Below are 17362 nucleotides of genomic sequence, written 5' to 3'. Positions count from 1 at the left end.
CAGACACATGAAAAGATGCTCAATATCACTCAGTATCAGGGAAATACAAATCAATACCACAATGAGATACCACCTCATACCTATCAGAATGACTAAAATTAACTCAGGCAACAACAGATGTCAGTGAGGATGCAGAGAAAGAGAAACCCTTTTGCACTGCTGGTAGGAACGCAAACTGGTGCAGCCACTCTGGAAAACAGTATGGAAGTTCCTCAAAAAATTAAAAATACAACTACCCTATGACCCAGCAATTGCAGTACTAGGTATTTATCCAAAGGATACAAAAATGCTGATTCGAGGGGGCACATGCACCCCAATGATTATAGCAGCACTACTGACAACAAAGTATGGCAAGAGCCCAAATGTCCATCAACTGATAAATGGATAAAGAAGATGTGGTATATATATACAATGGAGTATCACTCGGCAATCAAAAAGAATGAAATCTTGCCATTTGTGACAACATGTATGGAACCAGAGTGTATTATGCTAAGTGAAATAAGTCAGTCAGAGAAAGACAAATATATGATTTCACTCACATAATGGAATTTAAGAAACAAAACAGATGAACAGAGGGGAAGGGAAGCAAATATAAGATAAGACAGAGGGAGACAAACCATGAGACACTTAAATACAGAGAACAAACTGAGGGCTGCTGATGGGTGGGGGAATGGGCTAAGTGGGCAACGGGCATTAAGGAGGGCACTTATTGGGATGAGCATTGGGTGTTACATGTAAGTGATGAATCACTAAATTCTATTCCTGAACTCATTATTACATTATATGTTAACTAACCTGGATTTAAATCAATCAATCAATCAATCAATAAGAAAACGATTCCAACCCTTCTATTCCCCTCAAATTCTACTTTGTAAACTGATTAAACAAACAAACCAAACAGGATAAAGAGAGACAAGAAAATCACATACTTACTTTTCATTAATTTTCCTGATAAGTCCTTTAGTGGTGAAGAAGGACTATTTCTACTGGCTACTAGAAGTCTGGAGGAGGATTCTTGGGTTTCCATGGAAAGTTGATGAGTTCCTGTTCTGGCCATTTCAAGATGGAGAGAATGGGCACTGTCACATTCCCGGGAAAGCAGCAAGTGATTCTGAATGTTGCTAGTTCTATTATTCACGTCAATTCCTTCTGATTGAGTCATAAGCAACTGGGCTGAGCAAGAATCCTCCAATCCCTTGTCAAGAGACTCAGTTATCAAAGACGTTGTAGTTTCGTGCTTTTTAGATGGAGAGACAGGCTCGGCCAATGAGCTCTGCTTCACTGTGTTCAGACTGTGTGCTCTTATTCGAGACCAAGTCGTAGAGTGAAAACTTTCAGCCTCTAACCAAAATTTAACCAAATGCTCCATTCTCCGAAGTTCCATGAATTGAATGAAATAAGGGAGGACAACTGTGTCATGTAAGACTTGTTCAAGAGTCTTTGAAAGACTGGATTTGGTCTCTTGAGTCTGGTAGTCCAGACAAGATCTGCCTAAAAGAAGCAAAAGATTAGCAGCTCAGTAACAAATAATTTAAGATTGACAGATAAGTCAGTCACTTTTAGCATCAGTGGTACCAGAATTCTTGAATAAAGTTTACTTCCCTAGCAATTTAAATGAATAAAGAACTAAAAACTCTATAGTTCTGGCTTCTAAACAAGCAAAGAAACAACTGTCCAAAACTTATTTAATCCATCAAAAAGCTCTTTGTAACTCAAGTATTATCTCTTTTTTTTTTTTATTATTATTTTTTTTTTTAGCGTTTATTTATTTTTGAGACAGAGACAGAGCATGAACAGGGGAGGGTCAGAGTGAGAGGGAGACACAGAATCCGAAACAGGCTCCAGGCTCTGAGCTGTCAGCACAGAGCCTGACGCGGGGCTCGAACCCACGGACCGCGAGTTCATGACCTGAGCTGAAGTCAGACGCTTAGCCGACTGAGCCACCCAGGCGCCCCAAGTATTATCTCTTTTAATGGCAGTTCAGACCATGTAAATTCTTAAAAAAAAAAAAAAAAAAAAATCTTATGATACTAGTCCCAGAGAAAGGAAAAAAGGCCAATAAAAATATGAAAATGTATTCAATCTAGTTAAAAATCCCAGAAAAGCAAATTCATACAAGGTCACATTTTTGTCTGTCAAACTGGAAGATGTTGTTTCAAAAAGTAACAATTAACAAAGGCAAAGAAAAAACAGGCCAACGCTGTCACCCACTGATGATGAGAAGAAAAGACGGGAAAACCTTTTTGAAGGAGCACTCAGTAACAGACAGCAAAGCTTTAGAAATCTCCATGATTTTCAATCTAGTAACTCCACTGCTAGGAATTTTTCCTGAGGAAAATTGTGGATGTGTGGATATAGCTAGAAAAATGTTACCAACTCTCAGCACTGATTACAACAGAATAAAGAACAGTTCTTGGAGATTAGCTAGAAAAGTAAAATTAAATAAAACTTAATAAAAATATGCTCATTTTACATTAGACTAAATTTAGGTTATGATTCTAACCACAAACTAGTTATTAAACAAAAAATTTAAAAACATTTTTTACATTCACAGCAGTGGCACATTGAGGTTCATTTTCATAAAATTAACAAGGGCTTCACCAATTTTTCAAAAGGGCTTTTCTTAATCCTTTGATATTCAAATCATTTTCTTTTGAATCTCTCTGCGAATCATCCTTGCTGGCTGTCTCATTGTCAATGTTAACTAGGGCATCTTGGTCAACATCACTTTCACGAACTTCAGAAAATCCTGACCCTTTACAAGACTTACAATATTTTATTTTTTTTAAGTTTATTTAATTTATTTTGAGAGAGATAGAGAGAGCAGGGGAGGGGCAGAGTGAGGGAGAGAGAATCCCAAGCAGGCTCTGCACTGTCAGCACAGAGCCCAATGCGGGGCTCGAACTCACAAACAGTGAGATCATGACTTGAGCTGAAACCAAGAGTTGGAGCCATGCAGGCGCCCCTAGAGTTACAATTTTTTAAATTAAACTTCTAAAAAATTTTTTAATGTTTGCTTATTTTTGAGAGAGAGAGAGAGACAGAGCGGGTGCGGGAGTGGGTCAGAGAGAGGAGGAGACAAAGAATCCAAAGCAGGCTCCAGGCTCTGTGCTGTCAGCATAGAGCCCAATGCAGGGCTCGAACTCAAACCGTGAGCTCATAACCTGAGCTGAAGTCGGACACTCAACCGACTGAGCCACCCAGGCACCCCTAAATTAAACTTTTAATTTTGAGATAATGGTAAATTCAAAAAAAAAAAAAGTGTAAGACACAATACAGAGATCCCATGTACCCCTTACCCAGGTTCCCCTATGGTAACATCTTACAAAACTACAGTACAGTATCCCACCAAGGTACTGACATTGATACAATCCACCAATCTTACTCACATTTCCCATGTTACCTGTACTCACTCGTGTACTTTGTTCTATGCAATTTTATCACATGTAACCACCAAGATACTCAATAGTTCCAATGCTACATGGATCCTTCATATGGCCTTTTATAACCACCTCCTCTGTTCCTAACCTCTGGCAAACACTACCGTGTTCTTCATTTCTCTAATTTTCAAGAATATTATACAGAGGCGCCTGGGTGGTTCAGTCAGATCCTCTGCCCCCGCCTCTGCCCCTGCCCACTTAGGCACACACGCTCTCTCAAAAACAAATTTTTAAAAATCATTTAAAAAAAGAATATTATACAGATGGAATCATACTACACAAATATAACATTTTGGGACTGGCTTTTGACTCTCAGCCTAACTCCCCTGAGATTCATCCAAGTTGTTAGGTATATCAATAGTCTGCTCTTTTTTATTGCTGAGTAGTATTCTGTGGCGTGGATGTATCAGTTTATTCAACCACATTCACTCACCTGTGGAAAGACAGTCAGTTTTTGGCTTTTAAGCTGCTATGAACATCGGTATATAGGTTTTTTATGTGAATGTAAGTTTCCACTTCTCTGGGATAAATGCTGAGTGAAACTGATGGGTCATATGGTAACTGCATATTCAGCTTTATAAGAAACTGCCAATCTGTTTTCCAGAGTGGCTGTCCCATTTCACATTCTCACCAGCAACACAGGTGTGATCCAGTAAAACTTACAATTTTATTTTGTGACCAATACAAATGTTGTTTGCAATGTACTGCTGAGTGTGACCCATCATAAATACTTTGGCACCTTTGAATAAACACTAATGTTAAGTGAATATGGCAAAAGAGGGATTAATTTTATTAGACATCAATTTATTCATGGGATCGTTTTTTCAATTTATGATACCATGGTATGCAATTTTTATAAATGCAGAAATCTGGATGACAAAAATTCAGAAAACATCAGTCTCCTTATCTTTAGGGGTGGGGGACAAGGGAGAAAGAGAAGCTATTTTAACATAATAGGGATCCTACTCCACACAGTTATGCGACCTGCTTTTTTAAACTTCCACCTTAGGGGCGCCGGGGTGGCTCAGTCGGTTAAGCGTCCGACTTCAGCTCAGGTCACGATCTCACGGTCCGTGAGTTCGAGCCCCGCGTCGGGCTCTGGGCTGATGGCTCAGAGCCTGGAGCCAGTTTCGGATTCTGTGTCTCCCTCTCTCTCTGCCCCTCCCCCGTTCATGCTCTGTCTCTGTCTCAAAAATAAACGTTAAAAAAAAAAAATTTAAACTTTCACCTTAGATATTTCTCTATGTTATCTTCAGGTTTTTAAATGGCTACCCACTATTTCAAATACAGGTATACCACAACTTGACTGCTTCTTCATTAGCAGATATTTACCTTGTTCCTCGCTTTTTTGCTATCACAAACAACACACACATACTCGGATATACATCTCTCTGCATATATGTAAATATATCTGAGGGCTAGATCTTATATTTTATATTTTGATAAATACTTCCAAACTGCCTTCCAAAAAATTTTCATCAATTTATACTTCCACTAAATAGGAGTGGCCATTTCTCTTCATCTACATTAACATTCAAATTATCAAACTTTAAATATCTGCTCATGTGTTGGGGGAACTTATTTAAATTTGCATTTCCCTGAGTATGCATGAAGTGAGGCATCTTTTTCACATAATTAGCAGCCAAATATATTTCTTCTGAAAATGGCCGATTTTTCTACTGAGAATGCTTCACATTTTATACTTACAGGAACACAATAGAGTGCCATTCATTATACTTATAGCTGTTATTTTAAATACGTTTTTTCAAAGCCTGTTCCAATTGTAATTCCAGTATCCTCCAGCAAGAGTTTCACATATTACACTCAAATCCTTCCTTCTATTGGAAGTTAACAAAAAGTGAGTCACTTACCCAGGTCACCAAAATGAGCGGCCTCCATGTGGCTTGGCTGCTTCTTAAGTGTTGCTGTCCTGCTACTTGAGAAGGAGTCCATGTTGGCAGAAATGGCATTGATTGCAACATGACTTGGTCCTGCTGCCTCCAGCAAGGCATGATTTTTAGTGCTTTTTTGTGGGGAATGTACAGATATTGAAGCTGTAATTTTTCAAAAACAAATGGTTAAAAGTTAAACGCAACTCGATCGTCTAAAACTGTCTCATAAAAGGGCTTTAAGAGAACCTTAAAAATTAAATTCTGTAACACCTCTCTTAGGTAGGCACTCAAAAATACTTAGGGGAAAGGTAAATCAATCAAGGGGCAGAAAACTGGAAGGAAATGTCCTATTATTATTTAAAACTCTCAAAATATTGTGCTAAAAACGAAACTGAAAACAGAGATCTTTGAGAACTTCTGATGATAGAAAGTGCCAAAGCCAGGAAACATTGATATATGGACCCTTTTCAATTCCTTAATCCTTTTTTGACCAAAGAACAAAAAACTAAAACAAAATAGGGGGGGAACCAGAAAATACTCTTCAGAACGCTTATATTACTTTTACCTTTTATTCTCATTTTTTTTTAAGTAGGCTCCACACCCAACATGGGGCTTGAACTCATGACCCTGTGATCAACAGTCACATGCTCTAATGACTAAGCCAGCCAGGTGCCCCTTATTTTACTTTTTAATTGGGTAACAAATTTCTCTATTTCATAAAAAAACATTTCTAATCAAGTTTCAAGCTGCTTAAACATAAAGCATACTTAAAAAATTTCACGAAATAGGGGCACCTGGGTGGCTTAGGCAAGCATCTGACTTTGGCTCAGGGCATGATCTTGCGGTTCATGAGTCTGAGCCCCGCGTCGGGCTCTGTGTTGACAGTTCAGAGCCTGGAGCCTGCTTAAGATTCTATGTCTCCTTCTCACTCTGCCCATCCCCTACTTGCGCTCTGTCTCTCTCTCTCTCTCTCAAAAATAAATAAACATTAAAAAACAATTTTTTTATTCACAAAATATACTTTCTTTAGTAGTCTGAAGAAAGATCCTATTGACATCAGAATAAAGAGACTAGTTACCTATTTATTAATAGGAAATAATCAACTCAATATTATAATACTGTCAAAGTAATCCTGTGACCTTGTTGGTACACAGCTGGATCAAAATTCTAGCTATCCCCCCAAATATCAATGACTCTTATTCAAGGTTTTGAAGAAGTTTTGGTTTAGCACATTGCTATAGTGAGAAGGATAGAAGAGATATAGGTCACCTAGCATTCCATACCCCACACCCTCAAGATAAATACTCTTAGATAACTAAACTTGTAGCCACCAACACTATTTATTTTACTACACTGCCAACAGATAAGCACTCCTCAATCTCAGCAAACAGTTCCCACAGATTCTGAACAATACCAGGTAACATTTCTTATGAAGAGTACAGCATACTGTAATTCACTCTCTTACTTTTCGAGACGTTTTGATAAATAGGATAAAGCAGGTAAGAACATGAATGTCCATACCTATTTGTCGGGTGCCTATATTTACCAGTCATTCAACAAGAGTTGGGAGAATTACAAAATGGAGTTGTCCTCAAGAGATTTTTTTCAGTTTTAGAATCAAGTCTTGTTTTTTGTTTTGTTTTCACGATAAATTAAAGAGAGCAAAATCATTTTAGCAACTTTATAAACAATAATGGTTTTTTGTATAGATAACAAACTACAAATAACATTCTGTAAGAACGGGTAAGATTAATGGTTTCCTTATTAGATGTATATAATGATACAAAATGCTATTAATTTATTTATTTCTCCTCTTATTAGAACCATTGACTTATTATTTTTTAATGTTTATTTTATTTCTGAGGAAGAGAGAGGAAGAGAGAGACAGAGAGAGAGAGAGAGACGGAGCATAAGCAGGGGAGGAGCAGAGACAGAGAGAGACACAGAATCTGAAGCAGGCTCCAGACTCTGAGCTGTCAGCACAGAGCCTGACGCAGAGCTCGAACTCACAAACGGTGAAATCATGACTTGAGCCGATGTCGGACGCTTAACCGACTGAGCCACCAGGCGCCCCTTATTTTAGATGTTGCTTCCAGATAGTCTACCTTCCTTTGGTTTCCATGGTACTACGTGCTCCTTAATTTACTTTTCTATAGAAAATATCTTTTTTATCTGTGCCTCCCTTTCAAGCCCTTAGAACACATTTATTAGTCCACTGTGTCAGATATGATCTCCTTCCATGACTCCTCAGGACCCCCTCTTCCTGAGGTTCTCTGTTCTTCTATTCTTCCTGCTAGAAACAACATTTATTCTCAAACCTCAAATTATGGCTACAGCAATCTTTTTCAAACATTTTTTTTTAAACCGTAAACACGCTTTTTTCCCCCCAAATAAACTTAAGTGAGGACCCTGATACACCTGTAAAACAAATCTCTAAATAAAATAAGTATCTAAAACCTAAATAGATATCTAAAAGAGATTTAAAAAGAGAGTTACTAGTAACTGGCGGATTCAAGGGGAGAGTCTCACTCATGCCCTGGACCTCCAGCAGCAGCTCCTAGATTGTACCTGTGTGGAACTAGAACCCCGGTTGAGAACCCCTGACCTGTATCTGAGACCTGTCCTTTGATCTGGGCTTTGATCCTGTATCTGTAATAACTTACTACTAGCTATTCTCACTTTGACTTTACCATATCAAGACCAATTTGTCCAAATATCAAACTTCCTGCATCTTCTTCCAAACTAAATCTCCTACTCAATTTCCCTGTCTCTGTTCAATCTGCAAGTCTCCAAAGCTCAAAATCTTGGACCCATTCTTTTTTGCTCTATGTGTTTGCCTGCCAAGATCTGTTGACTTTTCCTTCAAGATCTTTAAACATCTACTTGTCTGTTTATTATCAACACCACATCTTTAATATAGGCCTTTCTGCATTACAGTAAAAGAACTTCTAGGATCTCCATCCTACAGAACGCTTTCAGACTAACCTTTCATAAATACTGTATGTAAAGCATCAACATCCTGTTCAATAGCCTGCAGGCTCCCTATTTTTCTGTCTCAACTCTCTTTTCTGGTCTTTATGACCCTCATAATGGATATCACTCTTCTGTAAAAATATCTTTACTTGTCTGAATGAAGGTCCCTCTGCCCAATATATACCCAAAGAAACAAGAAGCTGCGATGGTAGGAGAAAAAGAGACAAAATCGTCTCTTTCATTCAAATCCTTCTTCTTCAACTTTTAGATACGTTAAGTCCCATTTTTATAGTCTTCCCTACACTTCAGAAACCATTTGCTGATCTCAAATTCCTCTGAACTCCTCACAGCACTTCATTTAACGAAGTCAACATATTGAGGGCCTCTCCTGCTAAAACTAGAAAACAAGAGCTACCAATGCAGTACGGGTTGCTTCACAGACGTTTCTGGGGGTACGTTATTTCATTATTTCTCACAACAATTTTGCAGGACCAGTATTTTCCCCATTTTGGAGATGTGGACACAGACAAAAGTTAAATACTTTGCCAGAAGCCAACGAGATGGTAAAGAGTCATTTGTTTCAACATGCAGGATATCAACTTTGGTCTGCCAGACTCTAGAAAATCACTTTCACCTCTGGATGGAAACTCAGACTCTAGAATTACTGTGTGCATAAAATATATGTAAATGTCTCCCAAGTATCTCCCACCCAACATGCCAAAACTGAACATATAATTTCCCGACCTGGTTCTCCACCAGTCTCACTGTTGGGCAAACCAGAAAAGTAGGTGTCAACCTTAAACCTCCCTTTCCCTTACATCTCATATTTATTCAGTAACCAAGTTCTATCCATTTTAGCTCTAAACTGCTCTATCCAGATCACTTCATTTCCATCACTACAGATTCTAGCCCATGCCATCTGTGGAATCACCTGATTAACATGCGTCTCCCCTACCAATCTATAAGTTCAAGGACTACAGGATCCAAGTCCTTTTTGTTCACTGTTACAGCCGCAGTTTTTTGGCTAATGCCTAGAAGAGAACAGGTGCTCAAGAAATGGTAGTTATTAGTATGTTGGGGTATTTGCTACTATTCTGCATCTAAGTTCTAATCAGACTGCTAACTTCGTGAGGGCCTGTTTCCCGTCTTGCTTCTGTATTATTCCAAGGTAAGTCAGGTAAGCACAGATTATATATTGTCACAGAGTATGAACATGGAACTTTTTAGCCTCATATAGACTTAGAAAGTGAGGCAGGCCAGTTCTCTCATTCTGCAACGAAGAACCGAAAAAGGTTACGTCACTTCCCAAGGTCATACTGTTAGTAGCAGAGTTTAGAGTAGAAGATCTGTGTGCCTGAGACATCAAAGTCTGTTCCTTCTACAATCAGATCTTGTCTTCACACACACTGCTTGCTAAGGGCTTGAAGCCAATCAAATTTTGCTTGAGGAAGGCAGTATGAACCAATGTGGAATCCAACTGGCTTTAAATTATCAGAAATAAGCAGAAAATAAGACTGCAAGCTACCCTAGTTTTTCCCTAATTTTATAAATCTCTCAAGTTATAATCAGTCTCTCTGGCAAATTGATCATATACAGTTAATACTCACTGCTAGCTACATAACAAACATTTGAAAGAAAAATCTAAGCAGCAATCTACAGATTTCATGTAAATAAATTTTCTTTAAGAAACTTACATGTAACAGCTATAGAAACAATTTCCATCATAATCTTCCATTCCAATCTTTGTACATGGACATGATGAAATCAGTCAAAACTATAGTAGGGATCACAACCTAAAAAAGCATGCTCTAACCTATAAATAAGGGCAATATATTGACTACAATAAAGTACTCTGAATAAATTTTAAGACCATTCATCCAAAGTAGCAGAGAAGTTAAAGCTGTGATCATCCACACTTCTGGAAAACCAAGCCTTAGAAGTGGTAGTTCTTTCACTTAGCTGTCAGCTCGGTTCAGAGTATTTTTCGCTTTTTGTTTTTTTAATAGAAAGACAACTAATTGCTTTTAGGAACAATCAAATGGGTGATTAATAAGGACTGGTTTACTGTATCACTAGGACAGCCAACGAGCGCTTAGTAAAAAGCCTATCATGTGCTAGTAAGTATATAGGCTGAACAAGGAAATAAGTCACAACCCTAATTATAAAAGAAGACAGAGACGAATAATGGCAAAAGAAGGGGGAAGATACCAGGATTCAATAGCCTATAAATGCGGAACACATCACTTTTTAATACAATGGAATGACGTGGAACTCACCTTTAACTGACTTGCCATCTGAGGTCTTCTCTTGTTCTTTGCCTTTCACTAGAAGACAAAAGAGCATCATGAGCAACTTTTACAGTTGAGAAGATCCATTCTACATGCTGTCAAAATTAGACAAGCTTTACTCTAACAGATGAATATTCAAAGTTGTACAATAATAGAATCGGTGCCTTGCGAGGGAGACAGGGCAGGACAATTGTCGGGGGAAGTTTCTCTAAGGAAGTGACCTTTGAACATCATTCATTCAAGAGCACAAGCACAGAGTGTGCTTACGGAGAGACAATGCAGAACACCTGGGTTCAAATTCTAGCTTGCCACTTATTACACAGCCATGTGATCCTGGACAAGTTACTTCTCTGGGTCTCAGTTTCCTTGATGTATAAAATTAGGTTAGTAATAACACCTATCTTAGAGGGTCGTGGGTGAAAAAAATAAATATTTGTAAAGGGTGTAGGAGAGTAACAGGCACACAGTAAATTTAGGATGTTAACTAATATTATTAAAAGATGCCCACTACTAGATACATCCTGAGGAAAAGAGTTCTTTGTATCTCCTATCTTACTTCTTGTGTATTACCCTCACAGTACCTAATACAAACATTCTAAACTTACATTCTAAACTTCTAAAACTCAATCAAGGCCCAACAATTTCTCTTAAAAAGCTATATAGTTTCTTCTCCATTACACAAAACAGTAGAAATTGTACTGCAAGTATGCTAGTAATATAATATCCAAGAAAGGAAGGTACATGGCAGCTTAAGCAAAGCGTGAACGCTTACAGGATCTAACCTAAGACTATTTTTAACCTTCCTTACTTTTCTTGTATTTTTTTTTTCAACATTAAATTTTCTTTAACCTCACCACGAAAAGCCAATCAAAATAAGAAATCTCAAAATGTGACCATCTCTCTACTCGTGCTCTTAAACATTAAACACCTCGGGGCGCCTGGGTGGCTCAGTCGGTTAAGCGGCTGATCGGCTCAGGTCATGATCTCACGGTCTGTGAGTTCGAGCCCCGCGTCAGGCTCTGTGCTCACAGCCCAGAGCCTGGAGCCTGTTTCAGATTCTGTGTCTCCCTCTCTCTGGCCCTCCCCCGTTCATGCTCTGTCTCTCTGTCTCAAAAATAAATAAACGTTAAAAAAAAAAAAATTTTTTTTTTTTAATAAAAAAAAAATTTTTTTTTTTTTAATAAAAAAAAAATTTTTTTTTTTTTAATAAAAAAAAAAAACATTAAACACCAGTAGCAGGAAATAACTAGCTCTCACGGTATCTGATAAATCAATCCGTCAACAAGTTATTTGAGTGCCTCGAATGTGCTAGATACTCTCCTGGCTCAGAAAAGAGCAGTCCTGCCTTCAAGAAGTCTACATGCATGAATGTGGAGACCAACACGGACAAATATAAGCAAGATCATTGCAGGTACTGATCACTACTCTTAGGAAGATCAAACAAGGAAATGCAGTAGAAGGGACTGGGTTGCAGCCCTCACCGCGGCGTTTGCCAACTGACTACATCTCCCACTTGAAACGTGAACTTGTCTTGGCTTCCACAGCACTCCACTCTCCCGGTTTTCCAGCTGCTCCTTCTCAGTTGACCGCCTTGCCAACTTCTCCAAGTGCCCACTGGGAGTTTCTCAGGGAAAGGGTCTGAGCACCTTTTCTTTTCACTACATACACATACACATATTTCATATTTCACTACATACACATACACATATTTCCTGGCTGAGCTTACCCATTCTTAAGGCTTTCAATACCAAACGTAAGCTGCGAATCCTCTATTTCTATTTCTAGTTTAAGTCCTTTTTGACCTTAAATTTAACCACCTCCCTGTCATCTTCCATAATAACACTAGTCCAAAACAGAACGTACCATCTTTTCCCAAACCTATTCTACCTCAGTCTTTTCTCTCATGAATGACACGATCACCCCAGTTTCTCGGGCCGAAAACCTGGAAGTCATTCGTAACATGCCTCTCTCTTACCTCCTACACCCAAACCACTTCTAAGACCGACTGACTTTACCACCAAAATATATCTTCACAGTTCCACTTCCGTCACCCTCAATACATTCTCATCTTACAAATCAAATCTCCTAGTTAATATTTCAAACATAAAAGTACACACACAATCCAGCTTCGCCAAATATTAGAGGTCTGACTTACCTATTCCCTCCCCTGAAATATTATACATATAAAGGATCCTATGAACCACTACCTGATCCCATTGCCCTTCTTCCCTTCCCGGAGATAAATTGGTCCTGAATTGGATGTTTACTGCCCTGTATGTTTTTAGACTATTCCTACAAATGACTTTTAAAAATGCTATTATTCTGTACATCTTTAAAAATTGCATAGGGGCACCTGGGTGGCTCAGTCGGTTAAGCACCTGACGTTGGGTTTCAGCTCAGGCCATGATCTCATGATCTCACGATTTCATGAGTTCAAGCCCTGCACTGGGCTCTGTGCTGACAGTTCGGAGCCTGCTTGGGATTCTCTCTCTCCCTTGCTTTCTGCGCCTTCCCCGCTCACACTGTCTCTCTTAAAATAAATAAACTTAAAAAAATTAAAAGTACATAAATAGTATTTTTCTATACATACCTGACACCTGTATCCATTCCACAATTTCACTTTTGTCTATACTGATGCAATTCTAGTAGATTCATGTGGTTCTAGTTCATTCACTTTAGCTGCTTCATTCCTAAAATGCACTTTTATTTACCCATTTTCCTGTTAATAAACATTTAAGTTTTATTTCCTAGTTTTCATGATCACAAACATTGATGTGATCAACAATCTAGTATGTGTCTTCCAATGTATATAGGTAAGAATTTCTCTAGGATAAAACCCTAGAAATGGAACTGTTAGGTAACCAATGATGGGTATTTTTAATGAAAGTGGCTATATAAATTTTTCAAATGTCACTTGATGGTGTTTTGAACTCACTTCCTTGATTTCCTTTGAGGGGATACCTTTCATGTTTATTGGCTGTTTAGGTTTCCTCTTTTATGGGCTGCCTATTCATGTCCTTCATCCTTTACTTATTGGTAGGAATGCCATAGTATTCTGGATACTAATCATTTGTGTTGCAAATACCTTATGTATATTTTACTGTATGGAAGCTTTGGGCGCCTGGCTGGATCAGTGGAAAGAACATGATCTTTATCTCAGGACCATGAGTTTGAGTCCCATGTTGGGTGTAGAGATTTACTTAAGTAAAAAATAAACAAATAAATAAAACTTTATTGCATGGAAGTTTTAAACTTTAATTAGCTAAATTTTCATTATGTGGACTGTATTTTCCTGTCTTATTTTTTAAGATATCTTTTCCTGGGGCACCTGGGTGGCTCAGTCGGTTGAGCGTCCGACTTTGGCTCAGGTCATGATATCACAGTCATGAGTTCGAGCCCCACGTCGGGCTCTGTGCTGACAGCTCAGAGCCAGGAGCCTGCTTTGGATTCTGTGTCTTCCTCTCTCTCTGACCCTCCCCCGTTCATGCTCTGTCTCTGTCTCAAAAATAAATAAAAAAAATTTAAAAATTAAAAAAAAAAAAAGGTATCTTTTCCTACCCCAAAATCAGATTTCCCCCCTATATTTTCTCCTATGGTTTCAAGTTTTGCTTTTTAAAGTTCTGGGTTCTTATCCACCTGGAATTTATTTATCAGAGACTGGGAAACTACAGCCCATGAGCCAAATCAGGCCCACCCCTAGGTTTTTATATAAAGTTTTATTTTAGCATAGCCATGTCCATTTATTTACATACTATCTATGGCTACAAGGATAAGAAAGAATGAGACAAGAGACTCTATGGCCTGCAAAGCCTAACAAATATATTTACCATCTGGTCTTTTATAGAAAGTTTGCTGACCCCTGATGTGTATGATAGGAGGTAGAAAATACGGTCTTTTCCCAGAGGAATAATGAGCATCATTTACTGATTAGTCCAACCTTTCCCAAATGAACAGGAATTCTTTGTATACTAAGTTCCCATACATACATGGGTCTGTTTCTGAGCACTTAATTCTATTGTCTTAGTTACCTAACCATATAATCAGACTTTGGCAGGGCCAAGTCCTCTACCTTATTCTCTCTTGAAACTATCTGCCATATTAATTACAGGGTTAACTTGTTTTGATCCTAAAACCTCCATGAGAGTTTTTAAAGCAGCACTGACTTACTTAATGATTAACTTGGGAGAGTTCACATCTTTCCAGTATTGTATTTCTATCCATGAACATAGTATACCTCTCCATTTATTTAGGTCTCCATTCTTGTCCAATTGGGTTTTGTAAACTCCATAAAGATTTCAGTCTTTTGTTTTTACTGGCATACAGTGATACAAGTGAATTTTAAATACTTACATATAAATGCATATATTTTAAAAACCCAGCCAAACTCTTTTATGAGTTCTAATAGTATGTGTGTAGATTTTCTTCAATTTTCTATGTAGGTAAACATGTTATCTGGGAATTAGAATTCCTTTGTTCCCCTCCTTCCCAAAACTTAAATTTCCCTTCTTTTTTTTGTGTATGTGTTCCTGTGAAGACTATATTAGCTTTCTTTTTGTCTTATATCTCTAATATATTTTCCCATCCTTTTACTTTTAACCTTCTCATGATCCTATTTTTATTTAAGTAGTATACAGCAGGAATCCAGTCTATAAATCACCATTTCTTCACCGTCTGGGGCAGCCCATTTCTTTTTATTGTGATAACTGCTCTTGATTTATAAAGAAGACCATTCTTAAAACTTCAGGACTATTAATTTGTTGATTTCTCTTGGTAATTTTCTATATTTTGCTTTCTGTGTTTTGAGACTGATAATAGGTACAAAGCAGTTCAGAATTTTATTTTCCTAGTACTGTGTTCATCCTGTAATGTAGTGACCTTTTTAGCCCTTAATGTTTTGTGCTTTAAAGTATGCCATCTGCACACAGCTTTCTTCTGGTTAACATCTGTCTGCTTTTTCTTTCCATTTATTTTCAATTTTTCTATGTTCTTATGTTTTAGTTGTGTTTCCAATAAAGAGTTTATGGTGGATTTTGGTTTATTATCCAATTGCTTTATCTTTTAGCTATATAGCTTTTTGCTAGAATTTGGTCTATTTATATTTACCGTGACTACTGATCTTTGTAGGTTTATTTCAGCCACCTTATTTTGACTATGCTTTTTGTTTTCTATATATTCTTTTCATGAAACATCTAAAACAGAGACAATACTAGAATTTGAATAACACTCAGGTTTGAGCAACACTCAGTCTTCTCAAATCTTAACATTATGCTGTACTCGCTTCAGAAAAATTTTCAAAAGAAATAAAACATGCAGGTGCAACTGAAGTCTCTCCCTGACCTCATTCCCCCTCTCCCTATGGAAACAATTTCATAAATTGAACATTTATTGTTTCCAACCATAATTTTACTCTTTAAATACATTTATGTATCCATAAACCATATAAAGCATTGTTTGAAAGTTTTTGACCTTTATACAAGTGGTCCTACAATTGCAATTCCCAACAGCAGTGTACCCTAACCAAATCTTGGTATAGTCAGGCTTTAATCTTATCCCTTAGGACTTCCCAAGAACTTTACTCCCAAATTAACACCTCTCTTCTCTATCATTTTCTCCTCTCTACCAGATCATTCCTATCAGCATACAAACGTGCTCTGACATCTTTTATCTTAAAAAAAAAAAAAATCCCTTAACCCAAAAGCCCCTTTTAGTTCCTTTTCACTGCAAAGTTTCTTGGAAAAGGTGTTTTTTAGTTTTCCTCTTGCTACTTTCCACACTTCACATTCTCCCCTCAACCCATTCCACTGACACTCTTAAAGTGACCAATTACTTCCACATTAATAAAATGAGTAGCTATTTCTATCTTGATCTTGCAAGTGACATTCAACACAATACTCCCTTCTTTTTGAAACATTATCTTCTTTTAGTTTCCATGACATCGCACTCCTATATGACTGGCATTTTATTTTTGATTCTCCTTTGTCAATGGCTCATGTTCCTCAATTTCACTTTTTTACACATTTTTAAAACTTTTTAGTGTTTATTTATTTTGAGAGAGAGAAAGCAAGCAGAGGAAAGGCAGAGAGAGAGGGACACACAGAATCCGAAGCAGGTTCCAGGCTCCGAGCTGTCAGCACAGAGCCCGACACGGGGCTCAAACCCACAAACTGTGAGATCATGACCTGAGCTGAAGTTGGATGCCCAACCGACTGAGTCACCCAGGCGCCCCTCTCAATTTCACTTCTAAAAGCTGGATTAACTCCAGAGCTCTCGCCTAGGCTCCCTTCTTGTCTACAGTATGGCAGGAAATGCTACCATGGTCACTCCTCTTCTTGGCAAGAGGGCTGTAACCTAGCACATAACTGGCTAGTTATTTTACATTTCCTAGGAGCCTCTGCAGTTAGCTCTGACCATATGACTAAATTCTCACCAACAGAATATGAATAGAAATGGCTATGTGCCACTTTCTGGCTAAAGTTGCTCCTTCCTCCTTACCACGGGTCAGAAGACTGAGGACAGACAGAAGGGGCTAGGACATGGCTTTGATAGAAGAGACCATACCCTAAGGGAAAGAGCTGTAACAAAATGGGAAGAAAATGATCCCTGAATGACTGTGAAGCAAAGCCACCCAATGACCATTACACTCAAGAGAGTAATAAAAATCTCTCTTGTCTGAGCCATTTCACTTCAGTGTCTCTGTTATAGCCTCTCAACGTAACTAATTCATGTATTACAGGTATTCTCTAGGTGATCTCTACAGAACCGTACATTC

General features: G+C 38.0%; 1 protein-coding gene across 1 annotated transcript in view; it reads right to left on the bottom strand.

Annotated features, from left to right (window-relative positions):
• Positions 1 to 17362, bottom strand: part of AKAP10 (A-kinase anchoring protein 10) — a 77756-nt gene that overhangs the window by 56888 nt on the left and 3506 nt on the right. The window contains exons 2-4 of the mRNA XM_078437663.2: positions 10582 to 10629; positions 5312 to 5494; positions 934 to 1491 (exon numbers count right to left, since the gene is read on the bottom strand). Of these exons, the coding sequence (XP_078293789.2) occupies positions 934 to 1491; positions 5312 to 5494; positions 10582 to 10629 (789 nt within the window). The remainder of the gene's footprint in view (positions 1 to 933; positions 1492 to 5311; positions 5495 to 10581; positions 10630 to 17362) is intronic.

This window comes from Panthera onca, chromosome E1, assembly GCF_046562875.1.
Source record: "Panthera onca isolate mPanOnc1 chromosome E1, mPanOnc1 haplotype 2, whole genome shotgun sequence".
Classification (NCBI taxonomy): Eukaryota; Metazoa; Chordata; class Mammalia; order Carnivora; family Felidae; genus Panthera; species Panthera onca.
This window is presented reverse-complemented; position numbering and strand designations above follow the sequence as displayed.